Below are 27,250 nucleotides of genomic sequence, written 5' to 3'. Positions count from 1 at the left end.
ATGTGTACTAAATTTGAAAAAAGAAAAATCGATTTTAGTTTCGAGTATGTTCTTGCAGAATAGTTCAACAGGACATTATTGCGTCATCTATTGTTTCACGCAGCAATTTACGCGCCATATTTGATATAGCATAATATTTTTATTGTGATCCTATAAGATTTAGTATTAGTACCTTTTTAAATATCAAACCCAACACAACTCGAAGGCAGGTTCAATAAAAAAAAAAAAAATGAAACTAAACTTATCGCTAATGAAATTAATAATTAAATTATTAATCCTATTGATACTCATAGTGATGTTATTCATAATAGTGATGTTCTTATACAGTGCAAAATACTGGCCGGACATTTATAATTTTATCAACGCTAATGTAACTATAACACACATACCGAAAATATCAGAAATCGAAAAATCGACAAGTTTCGATGAAACGACGGAATATTATGGAACAACAAACGTATATGATGCAACCGATATATCGATATCGATCGATGTTTTCGATGACGACTATTTCAATTTCGACGACGTTGAAAATGAAAGGAAGAAAAGAAATTCGATATTCATTGAAACTAAAGATTATAGTGAAGTTCCTGAGAAGAAAATTATAGTAGATTATTATTTTAATATCGATGATGAGAATCTTGAAGAAATAAACGATTCAATTGATGAAAGTAAATTGACAACGACTGGTATGGAAGACGTGGAAATTATTACTGGAAGAGTTTTGAATGCGCATGGTTATTTGGAAAATGTGAGTCATATTTTGTAATCATCAAAGCTAAATAGTAAATCGGAATCCCTGCAATTAGTCCTAAAATAAAATTCTGTCGTGTTTGTCTGGGTTTGAACGAACAATTTACAAAATTAAATTCTTTATGATTATTTTAACAATGTACATTTTCTTCACTACGAAGATTTGCAATGTCTAATAAAGTCAACTATGGTTAAGTCACTTATGACTTTTATCGTTAAGCATCAGACATTTACGACATACGACCTCCGTGGTCGAGTAGTGTGTACACCGGTTTTCATGGGTACGCCACTCCGAGGTCCCGGGTTCGATTCCCGGACGAGTCTAGGTAGAAAGAGTTGTCTTGGGTCTGGGTGTATGTGGTACCGTCGTTACTTCTGATTTTCCATAACACAAGTGCTTTAGCTACTTACATTGGGTTCAAATTAATGTATGTGATGTTGTCCAATATTTATTTATTTATTTATCTAACATAATAGGTTTAATTCTAAACCGTTGACAGCGCATTCGAAAAGTTCAGCTAGTAAATTATGTCAATTATGACTTTATTACATTTATGACTAGGTCATAAGATCATAAGTAAAAGAAATGTGCTTGTTGAGTGTTTTGTGTTAGCCCAAGATTATTATTTTAATATGACTATTAAAAAAGGTGTACCTTACTTAGCAATAGTACTGTACTGTACTGTATTAAAAAAGTAATAAATAATAGCAAACATTGTTTTAAATTGTAAAAAAAACTAAAATAGTTTATTAATTGTCGATAACTTATTATAAGTATTACAAAACTGTTTGTTGCCCATATTTAAACTATACAATGTTCATAAAAAAATCTAATTAAAAATATCCTTCCTTCCTTTTTTTATTGAAGTGGTCTATTGTATAATGTGGCATTAATATACTATAAAACCAAGACAGCTTCTTGAAAGAAAATATTCTATTATAATTGAGGACGTAACTGGACGCCTGTTATGTTAACCCGCTGTGTTTCTTTCGCCGTTTGTTCTCAGGCCAGGGTATTTTCTTTTCCAAACCAGTGGTAGTATTTAATTTAACAATCAACAAGTAATTGTAATGCTTCTCTATTGAATAAAGGAATTTGAATTGGACTAGGATCTGTGGTAGGCAGAATAGAATGGGGGGTTATTTGATCAGTTGTTTAAAATGCTGATATCTGAGGTAGGAAATTGAGAAGAGATAGTACGATTCAATAATTATACCGTAAATATTATCACTTTGCTTACAAAACAGGAAGACCTAAATCTCACTTACTTTAAATACTCAATCGACCAAATTCAATATAAAACGGCGAAGTCAAAGCGGCTTGGCACCTTTTTTTCGTCTACTTGACAACCAATGTTCGCTATGTATGAGTGCTAGTGTTACTTATCAATATATGTATATACTATATTGATAAGTATATATATATGTAATAGATAGGCGGACTGGCAAATGGGTACCTGATGTTAAGTGGTCACCATCGCCCATAGACTTTGGCGCTGTTACAAATATTAACCATCCCTTACTTCGCCAATGCGCCGCCAATCTTGGGAACTAAGATGTTACGTTCCTGCCTGTAGTTACATTGGCTCACTCACCCTTCAAACCGGAATACAACAATACCAAGTACCTACTGCTGCTTGGCGGCAGAATATCTGATGAGTGGGTGGTATCTACCTAGACGGGTTTGCACAAAGCCTCTTTTTGTAATCATATTTCACCAAGAAATGGTGAAATATGATTATAAAAAAAAACAAACAAATTAATAATCTACGGTCATTAGTTATTCCAAATAGTTAATTGTCCTGACGTAAGCATCACGTCTAGACTTCATTAAAATATAAAAACATGAAATTTCGTGTTTAAAATGTATGGAATCAAGTAAATAATACCGTCAAAACTTAGTCTATTAACAATAAAGTACATATTGTACATATACATCTTTTCACAATATCGCTGTACTAAAAATGTTAGAAGGGGACATCTGTTCATCAATTGTAATGTTTCTAAGCTCCGAGCTTACACCACGAATAGCCTATTATCCGCTCATTGTCCACCATAATCCATCAAAGTCAATTTTACCACGAACCTCTCAAGGTGAGGTCACACGTTACATTTGGACAAACGATTTGGAACCTTATGCGTCCTTTGAATAAAGCCGAACGAATTATTTTGTAACTGTATTATATACTAAAAATCTTAAGAAGAATCTTGCATTTGTTTAATTTCATGCATAAAGTGTTCACGTTTTTACTCGCGATATAAATTGTTCGTTAAAAAGATGAAACTAAAAGTGATGTTATTTTTTTACGTTTTAGTAAAAGTTATCGCTGTTAAAAGTGAGTGTGATTCGTATTTAGAGTGTCTTGGATCATTCTTTGATAACTTCTTCTTAGGTCACACAAATTTTAATTTGACTAAAGTTCGTGATATTTTTGTACCGGGTTTCCATGATGTGAATCTAGAAAAGGAAAACTTACAAAATGTTTTAAGTGGGGTATCAAGTTTTCTTGGAGAAGAATTGGAAAGTGGTGTCAGTTTTGAAACTCCGACAAATATTTTTCAAAATGTTAACAACAACACAGCTATATATGTAAAAACTATTAAAATCAACGATAATATTGACGATATTAATGCTGAGGAAATTCCTTTAGATTCTAATGCTACACGTGAAACAATTGAATCGATAAATTCTTCAAATACAGATACGATTGATTTTATAAAGCCATATGTAAATTTAAACATTTCTAAAATAGTTCCAATAAATAATATAAATGTTGTAAATCATACAACGATTAACTTAATAGATGATAAATTAATAAAAAACATTGATGAAAACGAAATATCAGATATAGATGATTATGGAATCTATTATGAAAATAATGACAACAGCACAGATTATCCTGTAATAGATTATATAGATCTATACAAAGACACAACAAATGAATATGTAGATATCAAGACAACACCAATCCCAGATAATTTTAATAACAATAATTATGGAACTGAAACTATACTTGATGTTAAAAATACAATTATACGTGAGAATAATAGAAACAATAGCAGTAATGTAAGTAAACTTTAATTAGATTCTTAGTCGTGATTAAAATCACGAACTTGAGTTTAAGCAATTTAAAAAAAAAAATATACTTAATGAGGCTCTAAAATGATGTAATTCTTGTATGAATGTTGAAATGAAAGTTGACAATCCATTGTCGTACGTAATATTTGAGTTCTTTTTAACTAATCAGCTTAGAGAGATCAAATGCATTTAGTAATATTCAGCCAACAGTCCGCTGGTAGATATAAAGCTCTCCCAAGGTATACTACAGCTACCAGTTCTCCTTCAGCGTTCCGTCGGGTCTCACCATCATCAAAACTACATTTAAAATATTTATTTACGTTGTTTATTATGAAATATTTATTGAAAGTACTAATTGTCGTAAAGTTATCGTTGAAATCAAGAGCACGATTGTTTTAAAGCCAATTAGTAATGCTTACGTCCAATTACGCTTAAAGCTTATGTAGGAGTGGGGAAGATATTTGATGACTTTTAAAGCCGTTCATTCAAAATTAGGAACGAAAGTCAATATCGAAGATAAAAAAGAATATATATTTAATTATTTTTATTATTATTGGTGTACATTAATTCTGTTATTTGTAAGCTATTTATGTTAAAGGAGTTGCATTATTTTTTTTTAATTTAATGGATCCTTATTATAAATAAAGGTAAAGTAAAGAAGCACGATCAAGTGAAAATTAAAGGAAAATCATAACAAGTAATAAAAAAATACTTGCAGTAACAATTAAGTTGTTTATGTTTAGAAATTAATTTCGTTTCTGGTACAAAAAGGTTACCACATGAAATGTACATTAAAAGTACTAATATTTTATGAAAATAAGGGCCTTTGTTATTACCAATTCTGTAAGGCTACGGCTTTTAAACTGCGTTAAAAATAACAGAATACATCGGCTCTTGTTAAGCGGATTTGAGTCAAAAATATAATACTTTTTTGTATGAAAAATTTTCGGCCTCCATTTTTTCTTATTATCCTGTTAGCGATACAAGACTCATTTATCAAAGTTTGAGATTTTTTAGATGAATTATTATTAATCGCATTAGAACATCTAGTACCTTTGCCTTTTTTGTTCTCATAAAACTCTTGAGAAAATATAAATGAGTTTCTGTTTTATTGAGTTATTTTGTCAAAATATTCTCAGTAACAGCTCGGAGTCTAGGTAAAACATGCCCATGTCTCAGAAAGTACTTACTATAAGCATTATTTTTTGCGTATAACTCTTTCCGATCATATTGTTTTTTTTTTTAAGTCATAGGTGTGTGGTCGTGCATATGGGCCACCAGATGGTAAGTGGTCAGCACTGCCCATAGACAATGACGCTGTAAGAAATATTAACCATTCCTTACATCGTCAATGCCCCATCAACTTTGGGAATTGAGATGTTATGTCCCGTGTGCCTGTAGTTACACTGGCTCACCCTTCAAACCGGAATACAACAATACTGAGTACTGTTGTTTGGCGGTAGAATATCTGATGAGTGGGTGGTACTCAGACGGACTTGCACAAAGCTTTCGTGTCGGATTATGAATGTGAGGGAATAGTTCACCGGTGTTTGTGCATACGTTTGTGGACTATAATCTGTCCTGTGCACTTGGTTAGTCTTCCTTGTAATCTGGCAGGTTGAAATCATCATAGTTTAAATGATACACGAATTTAAAAAATACCATACGAAGTGGTGCGTTGTTGTTGTCACTATCTCAGTTGTCCGATTGCGATGTTAGGCGGCGAGTATATTATAAAAGATTCGAAAAATATATAAAATCTAGTAAAATACTAATAATTATTAAAAGCCCCACAGTTGGACAAAAGGCAAAGAATACGTGGGAAAGTTACAACAAACAAACAAATATCTGAGAATATAAATAATAAATTAAATTCGAGTCCATATCAAAAATTCACTCTCCATTTTTAATAATTTAAATGAGACCAAATGGGAACATCTGTATTACAAATCGAGTCAATAAATAACGGAGTTTTATGCTAATGAACAAAAAAAAAAAATACAACCGTATTGAAAACCTTCTAATTTTAAATGGTCTTACTTAACTTAGCAGTGCGATACATACAGTATGTTTCTTATAATAGTGATTGTAACCCAAAAGAAAGTGCACGATAATATCCTCAAAACAAATATCTTGCAGATATGTTTAGCAAAACATCCGACTTTCCCATACAAGTTCGTGTTATTCCCTGATAGTTCGTATCACGCGAGCCGGCACATCAATCACTCACTCGGGTCCTTGCTTCACGCGCTAGGATAACACTCATAGGGTAGAAAATATGGACATGCCATAAAATTCTATATTAATTAGTAAGTAGTCGCTGACACTCATGTCTTGGAATCTGAATGTCAAATTTTAGGAATTATTCGAGTTATCTTTAGGACGCATTCATTGGGGTGACATTTCATAAAGAAATAACATAGTCTTAAATGTTATTGGTGTTTTTGTGTTCCAAACTACGTTACGTTGAGCGGCTATTAAAGCTTAAGTATTATATGAGCCTGCTGGAAAGTCTATTGTCAGAGAGGCATAACGTCTGTAAAGAGTTCACCACAATGTGAGATTTAAATTTTATATTAAATTGGAATAAAAAAAACACGCTTCGTATTTTTTGTCCTGGTCATAATATTGGAAATCGCCAAGTTTTTGTCCTCGAGCTTCTTAATCTCATAAATCCTGAATAATCAATTTTTCAATTGGTGTTTCAAAGAGGTAGTACAAAGCAGTACTCTAAACGAAGAAGACCGTTAAATATTAGAAGGTGACTTGCATAAATATGTCAGTGAAACAAATGCCATGTCCAAATTGTTTTCATAGCTCCGTATCATGAAATGGTTTACTCACGAATTTTCAAGGTTGGATAATTAAGGGCCGCCTTTTGTTTGCAGTTCGTGTAGTTTTTATTAGCCGTTGACTATGTTATTATTTTTTACGTGATCCTATTTCTGTTTTATTATTCCTAAAATTTTATTAAGACTATTATATATAATATATTTTTATCTCTATCTTTTAAACTACTGAAGGTTTTGAAAGAATGAGATAGATATTTGTCTACAAATTCGCCTTCTTTTCAAAGCAAAGTTATTGTTTAATTTTTCCAATAAAATTAATGAATATACAATCCTATCGTGCAAGCGATATACACACGTATTGAACAAGAATATTATATGTTGCGTATTTAGGTTAGTAGTTAGTAAGTAATGTCGTGCAGCATTATTGGCAACGATGGAGTCAAGAGTATCTCCATAAGTTACAACAAAGGTCCAAGTGGACAGAGTCACGGAACAATGTTAAGATAGGCACATTAGTGGTCCTCAAGGAGGACAATTTACCACCCTTGCAATGGCGTCTCGGTGTTATTGAGATTACGCATCCCGGCAAGGATGGTGTGGTTCGAGTGGTTTCTGTGCGCACTGCACAAGGTGTTTGCATGCGTGCAGTTGTTAAAGTGTGTCCGCTCCCAGACATAATGTATTTTTGTATTTTACTTAATAATAGTATAGTTTAGTTATAGTGTAGTGTAGAAAACGTCCGAGTGTTTATATTAGAGTGAGTGACTCTAAGGCGGGCGGTATGTAGCGTATTTAGGATTATGCGTACATTGAAACGTCAATATTTGTCTATGGAATGATTTGACGTATGACGTACATCCTTTTTCTCTTCCCTTCTCGTGTGAGCCGCGGTAACGTGTGTTGTGTGAGTGCGCCGCGCTTTTGAAATTAGCTTGTGTAACGGACTTATCCTTCTCCTGTAATATCACCCATCCCTTTGGTGTGTTCTTCGAGTGTATGAAGACCAAGGGAGCGCTCCCAAGAAGAACGTGTCTTCATAAGTCGGAGCCCAGTTTTGAGGTAACAACTCCCCTTTTTCCTTAACTACAGTCCACTTTTCTCTCACGCGTACATTATATATTATTAAAAAAAATACCGTGTGACCGTTTTTTCTTTATCCTTTTTTTTCAAACAAATTATGTTTTCGTCATAACAAGGTTTAAGTTTAAAACTAAAAGAATATATTAAGAATCTTCAATATTCGTAAAACAAATAAAACAAGCGCGTGAGAAGTTCTACTTCTTCGTCTCAATTAAAAATAGATTTTAATTACTCATAATAATAATTATTATAATTACATTATAAATGTTTTTTTTTTGTTTTTCACTACAACTATAACACACACAAAGTAAAAAATTCACAATGTAACTTTTTTTAATGAAATCAATATTGAGAAATTGTCGATTTGGCGCCTCTTGACTAATTGACGCGCAACTTTTTCATGCAGTTTAATGTCATCCTGTACAAGGACATACCACTGGGTCCATAGGACCCTGACCCATCGGGTCAGAATTGCATGACGCGGTAGCTGTGTGCTACCGCAGAGGACACGCCCGGGTTAGGAGGCAAGCCTCGATGCCCGTACCCGGCTCGGCCATAAGGCCAAGCAGGAAGACCCTACGTTTTTTTGTCATCCTGTACGCGTGCATAATAAAAATTCAATCTCGTCATTTTTCATAACGCGTCAAAAGAAGTACAGGTTCAATGACCTTAAATATATTGTTTACTATTTTTTGATAATTTTATTTCAATTGGCAGAAAAAACTTTCGATCAATTTGGAACAATAAAGTCACGATATTTTTACTTTTTTTGATTTTAATATTTATTTTTGTCGGTGAATCTGTATCCGCTAAATATAATCTTTGTAAACGCTGAATAAGTTAAATTTTTATTCGACATTGTATTTTTAAACGAAAAGTAAAAAACTATAGTAAAATTATTCATGGTATTATTTTTAAGCAAAAACTCTTGATCACGAATAAATTATTTTTGATAAATTTTCTATTATAATAAATAAGGAGTATTTTTGTAATTAAATGAATACGACTAAGCTCATATACATAAAACACATCAGAAGATGTTGCGCGTTTCTGAGAAAGTTATATATTTAAAAAAAAATATTTTTTTTTTTAAATATAAGTTATAGATTGCTAAAATATTATAAACTGATTCTTCAAAAATGAGTACTAAATTATAGTGAGTTTAACAGTCCTTATTTAATTCATGATTGATTCTCCATACATTTCGACGACCATTTCATTTTGACGACCTCCGTGGTCGAATAATGTGAACACCGGTTTTCATAGATACGCCACTCCGAGGTCCCGGGTTCGATTCCCGGCCGAGTCGATGTAGAAAAAGTTCATTAGTTTTCTATGTTGTCTTGGGTCTGGGTGTATGTGGTACCATCATTACTTCTGATTTTCCATAACACAAGTGCTTTAGCTACTTACATTGGGATCGGAGTAATGTATGTGATGTTGTCCAATATTTATTTATTTATACAAACATCCCCCCTTTTCTCACCCTTAAGGGACCATTTAGTTAATAAAAAGTAACCTATGTCCTCTGTGACTCAAACTATCGCCATACTCAGTTTAATCAAAATCGGTTCAGCAGTTTAAGCGTGAAGTGACAGACAGAGTTTCTTTCGTATTTATAATATTAGTAAGAATAATTTTCTTAAATAAGTCGAATTAGTGATTCGAATTAATATTTTTTACAAAGTTAAATTATTAAACTTCTTTAGAAACTTAAATGTGTGTGTGTTACTTGATACCAAAAACATTTTGCGTTAACAATGTAGCAGATAAGTAGTACATATTATTAGCAATATTAAGAATCTCCATTGTTACTAAAATATTTTCAAATTTTACAAATAAGACTATAGTAAGATTTTAAATTAACATGGTTATTTTTATTACTAACATTATCTAAAACGGGATATTTACCATGTTTTTTATTTTTATTTGGTGGACAGTGGTAGTGGTAACCAGTGTTTACGCAGCAAACGTACGAGAAAGGAGGTAGTCCGATATGGACACTTCTAATGCCGTCAACATCTACCCGCAAACGTCAGTCTCGTGAACAAGACATTCGTAGATAATGTCGAAATATCGAGCTCCACCAAATAAAAATAAAAAACATGGTAAATATCCCGTTTTAGATAATGTTAGTAAGACTATAGTATTAAACAATGTTACAATTTTAACTTATAAAATTACTAGTTAGCGCCTCCTTGTTTGGTATGCCTTTACTGTACCCCTGACAGTGCATACACGAATCTAAAACTTTATGATGATCGGTTTAATACGGTTTTATCGGTTTCCTATTAATAATATTAATTATTATATGAATTATTATTATTTGTATATTACAGACGAGTAACTGTCACTTTGTATATTAATAATATTAAATTTATTTTTTAATCTGGCAACATTAACATTGACAGACCGACCAAGAAGAGTTTGGCGGGAAAATTGATTCTCGGATTGATCTCGTATGATTTTTCATTGCGTATCAAGTAAACCATTATTTAAGTATAATTATTATAAAATCATATAAGAAAACATAAGAAACACAGTTTTGTTATGTGTTAAGATGATTTTATTAGGTAATTTTATCTACCTAAAATTTCTTAACAAATTCCGTAACGTAAACTTTTAAAAGCAAATAACACGACGACGGTATTAAAATTAAAAATTAAAATGCATCGCCATTTTGTATTTCTGTTTATGACGGGAAATATTGTATGAGCCTTTAATTTAATACTAATGGTGGCCGTAAAAAACAGACGGGACGTTAAAACTATGCAGTATCATTTTTTTTTTCGTAAATTATTCTTAATATTAATATTTTTTATTTAAGTTATGACTTCTTTAATGTATTTTACGAATAATATTTATAAACAGAATATTTAAAGTAAACACCGTGAATTCATTTATTTAAATAACAATAGTTAGGTAATTTGTTTATTGGGTATGTTTGTTTGTTTTGCTACATTACACGAAATAACGATAAATACAATTTTCTAGAATAGTCAACGTTATTTTCAGGACACGATGTCGCAACGTGAAACGTCACGACGTCAAAACCTGTTCACGTGTGGTCGCCCTAAAAAGCAACACGAAATTGTAACTTAACGTTCAATATATAAGTGTATTTGTTTGCGTTTTGACTTTTTTTTTTATTTTCTCATTTCGAAATATAAAACTGGTTCCATTTTTTAAATCAAAATTTCAAAATCAAAAATGTCAGCGTTTTTAGGCCTTGTAGTTGAAGTATCTTATATATTAATAGCGTAAGGCGATTTTTGTCCCAGTGATTATGGGACGATAGCTGCACATAAAGAATCGGTTATGGTCTCATTTTGAAGAGCTCCGCGGATGTGCAGAAAATTAAAGAGTTTTCTTGACTGCATTTTACTAAATTATTGCAATTTAACAAATAATTAATTTTAGAGAGCAGAAAAAAGTCACTGGCCGGTTCGAGCTACGGATGTATAAGAAAAAAAAGATGAAAAACTTAAACAAAATGAAAGTAAATTGCTATCAAAAAACTCCAATTCTAACTAACTGAACTAATGTATATTATTATTTGTCATTAAAAATTTAATTTAAATGAGTTGTCATCGTTTTGGCGCCAAGTGTAGACGAGTGACTTGCAGCTTATAATGAAGTGCAATCAAAACGAAACGTGTCACAGGATTTCAAGGTTATGAAATTCCTAAAAAATATTTTGACTAAACGCGAAATTTCGCGGGCGACCACTAGTTTATTTTGTGGACACGACGATACTATGTAGTGCTAGAATAGTGCTCAAGGGTAGAATAAGTAATGAGTAGGTACCATAAGACTTGCAAGAAGTCTTAATAAACGATAACTTATCGATATATTGAAAAGGTTTACTGTATATAATATATCTTTTCAGATGGAAGATAACGTAACGGAGACTTTGGACAAGATCCTCTTCCCCTGGGTGGCGGCAATTTATGTCAAGAAGGATACAAGTAATCAATTCGACTATTACTGTGATGGCGCTTTGGTGTCAGCTGGTGCGATTCTTACTGGTAAGCAAAGTTTAATAAAAAATAGTCTTTGCTTTAGTCGTATCAAGTAGCCTTGTGTTTTAAACTCTCTCATTGCTGGGCTGAGGCTTATTTGTTTGAAGAGAAGGAATTTCATCCGCTGTTTATCCAGGTAGCTTGAATACACTCGTGGTAGATTTGTAACGCATGCAGGTTTCCTCACGACCTTTTCCTTCACTGTTAAAATGTCTAAACATTTTACATACATTACATTAACAGCCTGATAAATTTTCCACTGCTGGGCTAAGGCTTCCTCTTCCTTTGAGGAGAAGGTTTGGAGTATATTCCACCACGCTGCTCCGATGCGGGTTGGTGGAATACACATGTGGCAGAATTTCATTGAAATTAGACACATGCAGGTTTCCTCACGATGTTTCCCTTCACCGCCGAGCACGAGGTGAATTATAAACACAAATTAAGCACATGAAAATTCAGTGGTGCCTGCCTGGGTTGAACCCGAAATCATCGGTTAAGTTGAACGCGTTCTAACCACTGGGCCTCGGACAAACGTCTAAACTTTCCTCATAAATTACTCCGTCATTTTCAATTCATCTCGTGCAATCCGTATTGGAGCAGCGTGGTGGAATATGCTCTGAAACCTTAGCCCGGCAGTGGGAAACTTACAGGCAGCTAATGTAAAAAAAAAATTGTGAAAGAGTTTATATTTGAACCCGTGGAGACAGCACGTTAACAGATATGTTTTTGTTGGTAGGGCTTTGTGCAAGCCTTCTGGTACCAACCCACTAATTATATGTTTTATCGTTTATACTTTGTATTGTTGTGTTTCGGTTTGGAGGGTGAGTGAGCCTGTGTAACAGGCACAAGGTACATAATAACTTAGTTCCTATGATTGGTGGCACATTGCAGTTTTTTAAGCAACGATCAAATTTACAATCAGTGTTAGGGAGACAACGTGGCTGACCCGAACGATGTTCAATTTAATTGTCTCTGAACTTTACGAACCTTTATTTAAACAGTTACAAATTGTATTTAAATTAACTCGGTTGTCTGCGTCTCATTTTCATGACAAATTTAATTATGAACTTTTAAAAATGTAACCTAATTAAAATTAATAAATTTGAGTTTCTTGATAGGGCTTTTAGTGCCCGTCTGGGTAGGTATCATCCAGTCATCAGGTAATATCATCAGGTACCGCAATACTTAGCATTATTGTGTTACGATTTGAAGGGTGAGCGAGTCAGGGATATTTTTTTGGCTTGTATGAAATTCAGAGAACCTTTTTAGATAGTAGCTATTTTTAATTTTTGTGTTTCTTTTAAAAGTTTATTTCTTTCCATTACAATTTTTTTCTTTAAATCTTCATATGTCGGGTAAATTATGTGTTGACTCTAGAGAATATTTTTTTGATTAATTTTGTATATTATATTTTTATTTACCCAATCTTGTTTTGGGAGAATTTAGTAGTTTAGACTTTTTGAGTTTTTCTTGGAGTATGATTTTTACTATACTAGCGGCAAGATACGATGGCCGTTTTGACACATTAAAAAAGTGATGTGAAATGTAAATTTATTATCGATATAATATATTCAAATCTTTGTTTTTTTGCAAGTAATTTAATTCAAGTTTTTGTTGCAAGTAGTATCTGATTAAAAAGGTTTAATAAAAATAAATATAAAATAAGTTTAAGTAATATATTCGAACGAAATCAATTTAAATCAAAAATTGGAATTAGAATGAATAACTTTATAAACACATTACATACAAGAAATAGGTTACTCTAACGACCGGAAATCCTCTTTCGTCTTTCCCATGTAATGATGTAGGTACGTTCTGTTGCCTGTTCTGAATACTAATATTATTTCTATTATCATTTTCTACAATAAACATATATAAATAAAATAAAATAAAATAAATAATTTATAAAATAGATAAAATATTTACTGTCAACACAAATATAACACCGACTACGAGATCGAGTGTGAGAGTGTGACGTACACGTTTACGCAAAAAAAAAAAAGTTATCTTCGCGGTACCCTAATATTTGTAGTTTAGAAATCACATTCGATAAATTTTATGACTAACTGCACGTCACTATTGACAATAAAGAACAACAATTTGCTCCTTTGATGTAATTATTTATTAAATACGAAACTTCATGAGCGGGCAAACGTCAAAACGGCCATCATAGCGTGCCGCTACTTATAGTCTGTTTTCGAATTTTTCGTAGTCATCATTTCTGCTGTCCGTATCCGTGGCATTCTTTTTTAAAATTTTGTATACTTTGGTGTAGTTTGTTACTTTGTATTGGATTTTTGTTTTTTGTTCCGGTTTATATTGTTCTATTTCAAAAAATATATGCTTATGATCTGATTACGAGGATTCTACAATAGCCATGTGAAAGCGGTTCTCCTATATAACATCTTCATTCTCAAAGTTTTGGTTATTCGGTGATGTAAGGGATGGTTATTATTTCTCACAGAACCTATATCTAAGGACGGTACGGATCACTTTGCCCCGTGTATTTTAAATTAAATTGATTATAAATTCAAAAAAATATATTGATGTGTCTATGACATTGATATCCCTCGTATTAGGACACGTTCGTAGTAAAATAATAAGAGCACTTTCACATCGCTTTGAGTTCGAGGTGACTAATAATGGTTTCCTAAAATTCAAATATTAGCTACGTTGAATTACAAAGACTTTTCAGAATATACTCGTGTTGTAGTCGCATGTTTATCCGGATACCTGGACGTTCCATATATTTTACTCAATAATATGACCCGACTGACATATCATATATTAATTTTATTAATACTCTATTCTATAACACAAACATAATACAGATACATGTTCGGACTAATAAAAATAATTTATAAATAATATATACTTTTTAGGACTTACAGAAAGGCAAACCAAATTAAAAAATTGTACTCAATAAGGAACAAATATTATTACTTAATATTAACACGCGTCTGCTGATGGCTGGCAATCTCAAAAAAATTGTCGACGCGCGTACTGGATTAGGTACCTATATCTTAGACAAATCCGTTTTTGAATTTTGTTTATTATATCTAATGTATAAAATTCAGCGTCGCAGAACTATCGATAGTTTGACTATCGATAGTTGAACTAAAGACTATTCAGGATATCGATAGCTCTCCGTGAGCAATACTATTGATTACGGCAATACTATCTATAGTATTGCTAGCTCTCTGTAAGCAATCCTATTTGTAGCAGTGATACTATTAATACTATCGATAGTGTCGATAGTTTAGGACTATCGATAGTGGACTATCGATATGCAACGCTAATAATTCAATTCTAACAATATTACATATGTATGTAATATTGTTACAATTGAATTATATTTGAGTATGATGATCCGTTTAGGGTTCCTAGCACGTGTGCTTAAGTTCGACATGTATGTACGTCGAACTGATAACCTCCTTTTTTTGAAGGCGGTTAAAAAAATAATTAATTTGTTTTGAAACGGGCGGACTTATGGCTAATTAGCCATCTTTTCTAGACAACCAAATCTGAGAGATTTGAAAAAAAAAATATAGATTTATGTATATTTTTTATTTTTGTACATTTTTTTTTCTGCTCTAAAATTACATAATATTCAATCAAGACAGTATATAGACATCATTAATATGTAAAACTGTTTCGCAATGAAATTTCTGCCATTGTACCATTGTATTGTAGCTTTGGTGGTAAAATGTAGAATTATTTGGTTAGAGTAAGCGCACATTATTATTTAGTTCACATAGCGTTATCGGCCAAGCAAACGGGGGACCTATAGTTGTTGGCGCTGAAAGAAATATTAACCATTTCCTCCATTATGCGCCACTAATCTCTCAGAGTCTCCTAATAGAACAAATCAACATAGAAGTCGGAAATATATTGAATTATAATTTAGAATCGTTTATATCTCTGGTCAAAGTTCATTATATTTCCTTTCTCGTATAATTTCCAAAAACTTATATTCGCATGCCAAAAGTCTTAGCCAAGCGGATGAAATTCTGTAATGTGCGTAATGTTTTATGTAAAAATAATTTTGAATAGTTTCCGAATATTTCATGTTTTATGAGCGGTGGATGAGTTATTTAATTGTTCCGTTTATAATGTTTATTCGATTTGATAAACGATGTTGTTAATTTTTGGCGATAAACTTTTTTTTTAATGTAAAAGGTATGAGGATTTTAAAGGGTCATCACCGCCCATAGACTTTGGCGCTGTTAGAAATATTAACCATCCCTTACTTTGCCAATGCGCCGCCAACCTTGGGTACTAAGATGTTGGTCCCTTGTGCCTGTAGTTACATTCGCTCACTCTACCTTCAAACCGGAACATAACAATACCAAGTAATGCTGCTTGGCGGCCGAATATCTGTTGAGTGGGTGGTACCTACCCTGACTTGTTTGCAGAAAGCTCTACCAGCAAGTTACAGTACTTCTTTGAGCGGAGTATAAAGTCTCTATATATATTTATTTATTAGATATTGCACAAAAAACAGACTGATACAAATAACAGGCAAGATATATAAGTCAGATAAAAATAACATTATCCTCCTTGACGTGATCATTGATGGTTAAAGGTCTCGTGACGTCATCAGAATTGAATCCGACAACAAATCAAAGTATTCGAAAATTTAAAAGTACATAACAAAATGCTTAACACGGTTACAAATATAAATCAGTCAAACTTCTACGTCACAACTCCAATTCAAATTATATATTCATTAATAACTTTCCTAATATTCCGCTCTGAACCAGCATTCTGCCTTGCGTATTACTAACTTGTCAAAATCGCGCCACACAGTACTTAACACTACGTTATTTCCGCCAGAAATACTAAGATGGTTCCTTGATCCCGCTCGAAGCCTAACCTCTACTCTGATTGGCAATGACTTGTGATGTAATGTTATATTAGTAACTTTGAATAAATTAATAAGTTTACAGGATATCTTTATGTATAAAATCAAAACAATTAAAGAACTATTTTTAAAGTAAACAATAAATTATATTCTGACACTTCTAATAGGTTTGAAAACACTGGGTACCCATTGTAGTTAAAGGAAATGTTAAAGGACATAAAGGACCTTGTGTAACATTTAAGCATTTTTCCTTTCATATGATTTGGCTCCAAAATATTTTAATTTATATATTTTATTGATCTGTTTTCTATATTTTTAATATTCATTTTCTTATTTTACATAATAACATAAACATAATCAGCCTGTAAAATTCCCACTGCTGGGCTAAGGCCTCCTCTCCCGTTTGAAGAGAAGGTATGGAGCATATTCCACCACGCTGCTCCAATGCGGGTTGGTGGAATACACATGTGGCAGAATTTCGTTGAAATTAGACACATGCAGGTTTCCTCACGATGTTTTCCTTCACCGCCGAGCACGAGATGAATTATAAACACAGATTAAGCACATGAAAATTCAGTGGTGCCTGCCTGGGTTTGAACCCGAAATCATCGGTTAAGATGCACGCGTTCTAACCACTGGGCCATTTCATTTTCTTATTTTAGATCGATTAAATTATCTAGTAAATATAACGTTGAAGAAATACCTACTACTGTATTTTAATTTCACGAAAAAAAGAGTTGTGTCGGTTTTAGCTAAAAATTGAATTTAAAGTTTAAAGTTGAAAAGGCTAAAAATATTTATACATTTTTTACTAACAGCGTTAGAACAATCGCTATTCAGCGCTTTCAATAAAAAATGTCACTTCAAAAAAGCGGGAAACGCCATTTCTTTTTTCATCTCGTTCTAATTTGATTAAAACCTCCTTGCTCTTTAAATGCGTTTATATGAAGTTATAATATGTTTTATTACTCGGAAATGAGTTATGAAATCGTGGTACAGAACAGAAGAAAGATTTTCAAAGGGAAACCGGTGATTATGTCACAATTTTGGCTCCGAATAATGTTCCGTGACCCGAAAATTTTGTGTACATTTTTATAAAAAAAGTTGTTACTTGGTCTTTAATATTGTTATTATTTTAGATTAACAACAACAATTAACAACAACGAATGTGGTTGCTGTAAAAATATATACTTTAATGTCTAGGGAATAAAGATTAAAGCACAATGACGAATATTAAAAAAAAGTCGTGTCTGTCTAGTCTATAGATTTAGGTTTTTTTAGGTTCAAATTCATGGTATATATTAAGTTTTCCTGAAAAGAAATTATCGGTAGACGCCCAAATTTAGTGGTATTGTTATCCTGTACAGTCTGTACACTACTGTGTTAAGGGAAGTGTTAAGGTCTCCGAAGATAAAATTTGTTCATTATTATACTTTTATGAATAAAAATGTTGGATACCTCTTTTTAGTGTTTATGAGTGTATTTGTATGCGTGCGTGTAATGTAATATGTATTTAATACAATAATATTAATTTCATGCTTGTCACGTCAACAGTCTAAATTTAAAGCGAGCAAAGCTACAAAGTGAAGCTATTTGGGTAATAGTATTAAACATTAAAACCTGTGAAACGCGTGGTATCATCTGATACAAGTTTAATGTATATTGCTTTAAAAAAAAATTCAATTAGACATTCAAAAAAACACGTCATTCATTGAGTATCTTTTCAGCTGCCCGCTGCATCCAAAACGGCAATATGCAAGCGAAGCCAGAAGAGTTATTAGTAATATTGGGGAAAACTTCGCTTAACTCGATGAACAAATACGAGAGATTTGTTAAGGTGAGTACGTAAAATGTTCCGTTACAATCAAATTAACACATTTTCACAACTCACATTTCATAATGGAACACAGAACTGATTATATTCTCCTGCCGATTGCGGGCACGGTGACTATTTTTGGCAGAAATTATGACGTTTGGAAATATTATGACCGACTAGTGCAAAAGTTAGTACAAAAGTTACTGCAATCACATATGGACCTCCTATTCGCTTACTCTTTTAATCCGACGGTCAGGCAAATTCAATGCGTCCGGAGAAAGTTGAGACGCAAGACTTTGTATCCTTCCAGATTTCTCAGTTCCTAAAAAGATCCAATACCCGCCGATTAAACCCGCAATCTTCGGTTAAGATTAACGCCTTATCCAAAACTGACGTGCTAGTGAATCGAAAAAGAAGTCGTCTAAAATCAAAGTTGATTCATTGCACGTTCTCATCGGGAATTTTTGTATTTATCATTGAATTTTTGGATAAACTTTGAGAGAAGACATAGCAATGCCTCATTATGAAGTTCTAACAGCAATCTCTAGTTTTTAATAAAACCTTCATATCGATACTGTGTTTTGTGTTTAGTAAACAGAAAGTAATATAAAATATAATACCATATTTCCGAAGGTAGAAGACGTCATATTACATGACAACTACACAATGGATGGATTCGAAAACGATATTGCAATTCTTGTAATGGAAGATCCGGTGGTATTCAGCGAGCGGATACAGCCTGCCTGCCTCGGGATAGAGGACTACAAAGAGTCGATCGTGAGTATAATTTACGTGAAATATACGTTGTGTACAAAATAGATCAGGGTGGAAGGAACGGAAGAGATTATATAGACTAGCGGTTTGTTTATTTTTTTATAACGGGCTGATTGCGTGGTATTTGTAAAGTGGCACTTTACAATTGGCTCTAATTCAAATTTAAAAAAAAAATCAATCTACGTGATGATCTACATGAAAGTCTTTTTAAATCTATGAGATGGTCCAGTGATTAGAACGCGTGCATCTTAATCGATGATTTTGGGTTCAAACCCAGGCAAGCACCACTGAATTTCATGTGCTTAATTTGTGTTTATAATTCATCTCGTGCTCGGCGGTGAAAGAAAACATCGTGAGGAAATCTGCATGTGTCTAATTACATTTCATATGTGTGTTCCACCAAACTGCATTGGAGCAACATGGTGGAATATGCTCCAAAACCTTCTCCTCAAAGGGAGAGGAGGATTTTGCCCGGCAATGGGAAATTTACAGGCTGTTAATGTAATGTAAAATATGCATATTTAAGATAATACCGTGATTTGTCAGTTTCAATATAATATTTAAATTAAGAACCCAATTTAATTTCCCGTCTTTATATTAATAGTAAAATGTTTCTTATTTGTGTAGACAACTGGTTGGGCAGCTACAGGGGACTTGACTTTGATTCATTTAAATACAGATGAAAGTGTAAACTGTAACGATATTGGAGGGAACAGGACGTACTGCGCTGTTTATGATCGTGGTAAGTGCTTAAGACATTATAGTTGTCTTGGCGTCTTGAGTTGTCGATGGCGAATCTAATTTCAAGGTCATTTCAAGGTATATTGTGTGCAACGTCTATCTAACGTAAAGTTTTTAATTCGAAATAGCAGGCACATAAGGTTCGTTTTAATTATATATGTATATATAATTGTATCATATATGTAGATCAATATTTATTTGATTATAATAAAAAAAAAAATAAGCAACAATATGTGAATGTCCATTTAAAAATACAATGTGCCAAATATTTCTTGCTTGGTCCAAACAATCTGCAAACTTAATTGGTGATTAAAATAAAGTGTTTTTTTGTCCCTCTTGCAGATATCAAAGTATGTCCAAGTTACGGTGGTTTACACGTAACGAGACACGAAGACACATGGCATCTTCACGGTATACGTCACGCTGACCCAAGCGACCGTGGACTTTGTGTGGATAATGTTATCACTTTTACAGACTTGACTGACTATATTAATTGGATTAAACAATATATTGAATAAATAAATTTAATTAAGTTATTTTGTTTTAATTTCCTTAACACCCGATAAGTAACTGTAATTAGAGAGTGACGTGAATCATCTATTAAGTGACCACACGTTTGATAGAGATGCAGGAAAGGAGGTGTAATAAAAGTTAGGAATACTATTTACAAATATATGAGTATATACGAAAGTATATAATTAAATGAAAACTATGTAAATTTACGTCTTATTCCAAAATGTTTCTTAGCTCCGATTAAACACTTGAATCTTGGAGTAACAGTCCAAAAACATATTTGAAACCTAAGGCACCCCGTCTTCCCTCGTCTGATGGTGGAATTACGATTTAATGGGGAAATTTTTGTATTTATATATGATAGCAATCTTATCACCATTCTATGCGGTATTAAACCACTTATTAAATTAAGTAAAACCCAGGCGCTGCTTTGTATGTCGGAGGGGTGCTCTGGTTTTAGAAACCCTAAGTCAGTTTGTGTACCCAAAATTGTATAATGATCGATTTCGTGGTTAAGATTTACAAGCACCACAAACAAGATTATACATTTTTGAATAACTGATTGGTATGGGATATAACTATTATTAAAAAAAAAGGTTTATAACAGCACTTGAACAAATGATATACATACGGAATGTGAGGAGGGTTAGCGGGTATGAGTTACTGGTCATTTAATTTCATCATTACCTCTAAGCACGTATGTGCATAGTGATTATGCGACAACGATAAATGACTGCCTTGCCATTGTTCTGTTATATATAATAAAGTCATATGTATGTATGTCTCTTAATAATGTCAATAAATAATGAAGTTTATTGACTATTATTGTTTGTATACGGCTCGAGGACGAATGGACCACCTGACCGTGGTTAGTTCAGCTTAAGGGCACCAAAAATGTTGAACATAGTTGAATTCACAATTTCTTATATTTATTCCTATACGACTGCATAGAGTTCAAGCGCTAGACGAATGGCTTTAGTTGGTTTTCGAGGAATGAGATACACAGTATACACAGCCTACTTCCAAAGTCTAAATAAGGCCCAAACTTTGACAGACTTTTATAAATATTAGATCATTTTATTGGCCGCATTTATCGTTTCAATTCAATTCAAATTGATCCTCGGTTTTTGCATCTATATTCGCAATATGCAGTCGAACTTCGACTTAGGTTTTTGGTTTCTTAGTTGAAAAATTGAACCCTGTGATACACCCGATCGTGCCAGAGCGCCATTTCATTGCCCTGTTAGTAACAACCTTCAAAACTCTTTCATTAAGGTATGAAATGAGAATATTAATTTTAATTCAGGGCCTAAATTTTAATCCCGGCAGAATAAAACCCACGAAATACCTCGCTTGCTTAATGTATTTAATAATCATATTTAGTCTTAATTTTTACCTTTGTTATATATTTAAGTAATGGCTATTCAAAGAAAACATTCTGTTATTTAATATGTCAATATACACAGTACGTACGCTATGTATAAGGTCACGTTTGCACGCTGGATTCGTTATTTTTAAATGAATAAACTACAACCGTGGGCTTTGTAGAGGATGCCTCGTCATCTAACATAATATTATAAATATGAAAGGAACTCTATCTGTTATCTCTTAACGCTTACATCGCTGAACCGATTTGGATGAAATTTGGTATGGAGGTAGTTTGAGCGGAGAAGGACATAGGCTACTTGAGGCAAGCTTGATGGTTTGCGCTATTGGTAAAGTTTTATAAGTTTCCAATTGTTTTGAATTCGCGCGGGTTAAGTCGCAGGCTAAGCTAGTAGTTTAGCCTTTAGGCCCAGGTGGGGCTGTGCTGAGTTTAGAAGTTGGTCGTGTTAAAATTAAACTTCCTCGGAAAGCACTCGCAGTTAAATCCGTTAATTTCTACGTGGAAGATCAGAACTCATATCACACGTTAACCTTATAACTTTAAAAAGTTATATAAAGCGATTATGTTTTCATATAAACGAGGACTTTGTTATGTGAATGTCCATCGCAATTACATTTTTAATTTTCGATTAAAAATATGTCACGACATTCGATCACGTCTTCAAAATCTGATCTATTAATAAATTCATAGCCGACGTTTGTCCGTAAATCATCTTGTGGAGGCATGGCATCGTTGTAGAATTCATTTGTATGGTAATGTGAAGGTTGCCTGCCTACGTTAAAGCAAGAAGCGCGTGGGATGCATATTAATAAAATATTACTTATATAAGACAGCCTAAAGATCCGATAACTTTTTCTTATTTTATAATATATTAAGGGAAATGGTCCTTTTAGATACATGAAGGTTACCTCACGATTCTTCACAGCTGCGTACACAAAAACCTAGTACTCAAGTTCGAACCCGTAATCTTCGGTTATTATATATTAATGGTTATCACGGGTTTTTATGCTTGTTGATTTCCAGGCATGAGACCTAACATACATATATAATTGTATTTCACTAACATGACTGTATTTTTAGATGTTGAAAAAGAGTAACTTTGGTTCTTCTCGGTAGAATCTACATTCCGAACCGGTGGTAGCTTCACTTAAAATAATTTGTTAAATGACGATTCAAAAGTGCTCGTAAAAGCCTACTTGAATGAAGTATATTTTGATTTGTCAAAAAATTTGTAAGTTTGCTAGATATATATTTAGTTAAAGTTTATTTTTTTTAATTTCTATTCTATGAGGCAGACGAACAAATAGACTATACGGCCGATAGTGACTATAAAGACAGACCATATGAATTAAAAACTTAGATCATTTCTTAGATCACCAATGCGTCATTAACGACAATATTTATTATATTAAGTTTCCTCTAACTCACTCGCAATTCATACCAAAACATAGCAATACAAAGACTTCCTGAGGGCCGGTGGAGTATTTGGTAGATGATATAGTTCAGTCTGCAAAGTCCTAGCTTAATATTTCGAACTATAACTTCATTATATACTCTATCGCCAAACAGCAATACTATTGCGTTTCGGTTTGAAGTGAACTATGAACATAGTATACATGATTATATCTGGTTCATATTTTAGGTGTGCGAGTTAGAAACTAATATTACCTCATTACATATGAACGTAAGTACTTTGTTCTCCAAGTTAGTTTTAGAATCCAACATATATCCTCTATATATGTTGGATTATGAATAAATAAAATCTCAGAAAATATTTTTCTAGAATAAATCATACCCGGAGTTGATCTCGTATCTATTAGGAAGGTTAACACAAGTTTCGACGCCTGAATCCTCTCGGCTCTCCATTATATATATAGTATTGTTATATTATTTCAAATCGAAATATCAGCGTTTCCATTTGTATATTGAAAAAGTTTTTCATTTACATTTCCATAAACCCTGGTCTCCAGGAAGTTCGGAAGACGTCCGAACAATGGTTACGTGACCAACGTCAGTCGGTTCTGAATTATTTAAATTCAATACCCGTCTTTAATATAGAGAACACATCTTTGGTGAAGTACGCCACGAATCTGCATACAAATTATATACGCAGTACGTCCTAAGCCATCGCAGACTAGCGACTAAGACAAATATGTATTTCGCATCGATAATTGTTGTTAAAAGTTGAAAGTGAATATGAAACGCCCCGACTTCATTCGAATGCAGTTTATTAATAAATACAGAAAATCATAATTTATACCTTATAGTACTCAGAAATTATGTAGCTTTTTATCAGTGAAATGTTTTGTTATCTTTATAATTCATTTCTGTTACGTAAAAGTACTGTGAATTTTAGTAATTTCAAAATTTTGCTATCGTATCAGGTCTCTTAAATGTGTTTTACTAGTTAACCATACCATATACATTTAACTGATACAATATACATAAAATAAAATAAAAAACTCTTATTGAATGTTCTGGTAACAACGGTACATCATATATCTAGGTTGCATAAATATGACGAACAAGCGAAATCTTTATGGGATCAGTCTCGCGTCTGTCTTCCTCCGTCTGTCAGTCTCCAGTCATTTTCTCCGAATCCACTACAGAGTCATGATACCCATTACATATTAAAAGTAAAAAATATTATTTTTTTTGTCGCAAGTCTACAATGTACGCTACAACGCAAAACTCTATCAATCGTCAATTAGTCCCCTGCGTGTTTTTCCTCAAAGCGACCGCTTTAGTAAGACATTAGTTTCCAACACGGTGACTAGTGTTACTTCCTACAAATTATAAAACAGTTGAATCAAAATGATCGCAGAAGTAATAAGATGAGAAAAAAATGTTGTGTCGTGTCTTGACTTTTTGCGTGCTTGTAACCATTGTGCTGTTCGTCGTCCTGAGCTGTTTGTATCGTCGACCGGTCTACCATCTATTCTTCCATAGATGCTGCGGCGAGGACATTGAAAACGATCAAGTAATTTTCGAGAACTTCGGTAACAATTTTCTTAGAGAACGATTGATCGGAGCTGAAATCGTTGAAGTGGATAATACGACGCTATATGATCCTGATGACGATTTCGCTGACATCGAAGATGTGAAGCTGATTACAAATGTACATGATCCAGAATCAAGAGATATAGCTATGGGAAAGAAATTCAAGATCAGCGATAAGGAAATTATGGTCATACAAGATACAGCATACCGAGATATAGAAGTTTTAATAACAACAGAAGATACTGTTATTTAGAATAACCATATTGATAATGTTATGGTGATGTTGGATTAATTATAAAAATAATTTAGATTAAATATTGTGATATGTTATGATATAATGCTCTGGTCAATTAGTGACACTTACGATCTTCAAGCGTCCAGTTATTTTTCCTTAGATACTGTTGAAAATTCATAAGAAGAAAGTTATTTTTGAAAATGAAAATTTTGGTTAATTTAAATATTTATTTCAAGCTGTTGATTTGACTGTTTAAATTATTTTAGAAGTTATTATCGAAGATGTGACAGGCACTGGTACTTTAAATAAAGATTAATGGCCTCTGATATGGAAAGTGAATTAATTTAAATAAATAATTGATTGATGTAAGATGAGAAGGGTATCGGATTAGGGTATCTAACATCTGTACCTCCCTCCTACACGTGGCTGAAGGCTCGGGTTAAATGCGGATTTAACGCCGTGCTATTTCTGAACCAATATTTATTTATTTATTAATTATTAAGCACACTACTAATATACTATTAGGAAAACCAAGAAAAGAAAACAGACATCCATGTCAATTACAAGTGTACAGAGCATACATACAAATAATTATTGGAATAGTAATGAAAAAATCAAAACTAACAAATTATAATATAAAAAGATTATAATATTTTCACAAGGGACGTAACATCTTAGTTCCCAAGGTTCTTACAACGCCATTGTATATGGCCGGTGGTGACCACTTACCATCAGGTGGCCCATTTGCTCGTCCGCCTGCCGATATCATAAAAAAAGAAGAAATTAAATTAATTAAAATAATAATAGTTCGAAATTAGTTAAGTAATTATTGTATCAAATTATAATGCAATTAGATCACAGTTTCGGAAAAGGAATTTTGTAATAGTTTAAGCTTAAATTTATTAAAAGAATCATGAAAAATATCGAATACTGGTAGGACTTTAGAGATAGTATTGCGAATACATACAGATGATAACAGATTGAGAACCAAGATTAATTTTGACACAAGGGACCGTCAATATCGACATTATTATATTTCAATATAAAAAAATCTGAACTTTCAAATAACTACTAAGCTGATTGAAATGGATACTTAATTACGGAACGATCAAAGAGTAAACTTGATTGAGATTTGAACTAATAATCTCAATTTAGTTGGACGTGAAATAATTGGTAAAGTTAATATACTTTACCAATTATTTAGACGTCATTTCTTTTATGTCTTATAAATACGTCACTTTGGTTATGAAGTCGAGTTTCACTGTCGTAGACATTGTCAAAGTTTGTCATTCGAGTCTAAATAACAATAGAAAATGATACGTGAATGCTCGATTCCAAGAAGACTATCAACAAAAGATCACATTAATCAATAAGTATGTTATATTAAAAGGGACATGTAAAACCAGGAATTCGTATTAGAATTCGGCAAACGTTCTCACAAACAATAAATAGAAACTCGGTCGTACGAAACAATAATCAGAAGTTCTTTCATTAAATACATTATTATAATCATAAGTAATTGATCTGTTTCTTATTTTTATTGAGTACGTCTTTAATGTGAGTACATGTCTTTATTTTCAGGCAAAAATCAAAATTCAATTCTAGAAAATTATTTTATTGTTAGTAGCTTGGATATTTTTGATCAGTCAATAGTCACTCTCCGGAAATGAATACTCGCAGTAATTTAATACATTAGCAGCCGGTAAATTTCCCATTGCTGGGCTAAGGCCTCCTCTCCCTTTGTGGAGAAGGTTTGGAGCATATTTCACCACGTTGCTCCAATGCGGGTTGGTGGAATACACATATGGCAGAATTTCGTTGAAATTCGATACATGCAGGTTTCCTCGCGATGTTTTCCTTCACCGTCGAGCACGAGATGAATTATAAACACAAATTAAGCACATGAAAATTTAGTGGTGCTTGCCTGGGTTTGAACCTGATATCATCGGTTAAGACGTTCTAACTACTGGGCCATCTCAGCTCAGAAATTTCATATATATTAAGAATATAAAGTATAAATAATTTGATGTATTTATGTATTGATTGGTATAGGAGGAAATTTAAATTTAATGTAATTATTCAAAATTCAAAAATAAAACACAAAACATACTTTATTCAAGTAGGCTTTTACAAGCACTTTTGAATCATTTTATATACTATATTAAGTAAAGTTGCCACCGGTCCGGAATGTATA

At 32.8% G+C, this 27,250-nt stretch overlaps 1 protein-coding gene across 3 annotated transcripts; it reads left to right on the top strand.

Annotated features, from left to right (window-relative positions):
* The first annotated feature begins 128 nt into the window (after positions 1–128).
* Positions 129–20,464, top strand: LOC113395201 (ovochymase-like). 3 transcript variants are annotated; one of them, XM_064218688.1, is made up of 6 exons: positions 129–751; positions 11,594–11,732; positions 18,318–18,431; positions 19,044–19,183; positions 19,808–19,922; positions 20,264–20,464. In XM_064218688.1, exons 1-6 carry the CDS (start codon positions 230–232, stop codon positions 20,437–20,439), a joined length of 1,206 nt encoding a protein of 401 aa, XP_064074758.1. In that variant the 5' UTR covers positions 129–229; the 3' UTR covers positions 20,440–20,464. The 3 variants fall into 3 exon arrangements, with proteins under 3 accessions (XP_064074758.1, XP_064074757.1, XP_064074756.1); XM_064218687.1 differs by lacking the exon at positions 129–751 and adding an exon at positions 2,984–3,820 and having other exon boundaries at positions 18,318–18,427; positions 19,040–19,183; XM_064218686.1 differs by lacking the exon at positions 129–751 and adding an exon at positions 2,984–3,820.
* Positions 20,465–27,250: the final 6,786 nt, after the last annotated feature.

This window comes from Vanessa tameamea, chromosome 23 (assembly GCF_037043105.1).
Source record: "Vanessa tameamea isolate UH-Manoa-2023 chromosome 23, ilVanTame1 primary haplotype, whole genome shotgun sequence".
In the NCBI taxonomy this organism is placed as follows: domain Eukaryota; kingdom Metazoa; phylum Arthropoda; class Insecta; order Lepidoptera; family Nymphalidae; genus Vanessa; species Vanessa tameamea.
Note: the sequence above shows the minus strand (reverse complement) of the source record. Positions and strands in the feature narration are given on the sequence as shown.

Excerpts from the sequence above, each read along its gene's own strand:
- LOC113395201 (XM_064218687.1), top strand. The coding sequence starts at position 3,032 with ATGAAACTAAAAGTGATGTTATTTTTTTACGTTTTAGTAAAAGTTATC. Across the intron at positions 3,821-11,593 it reads ATAGAAACAATAGCAGTAAT|ATGGAAGATAACGTAACGGA; the intron begins GTAAGTAAACTT and ends ATATCTTTTCAG. Across the intron at positions 19,184-19,807 it reads AGGACTACAAAGAGTCGATC|ACAACTGGTTGGGCAGCTAC; the intron begins GTGAGTATAATT and ends TTATTTGTGTAG.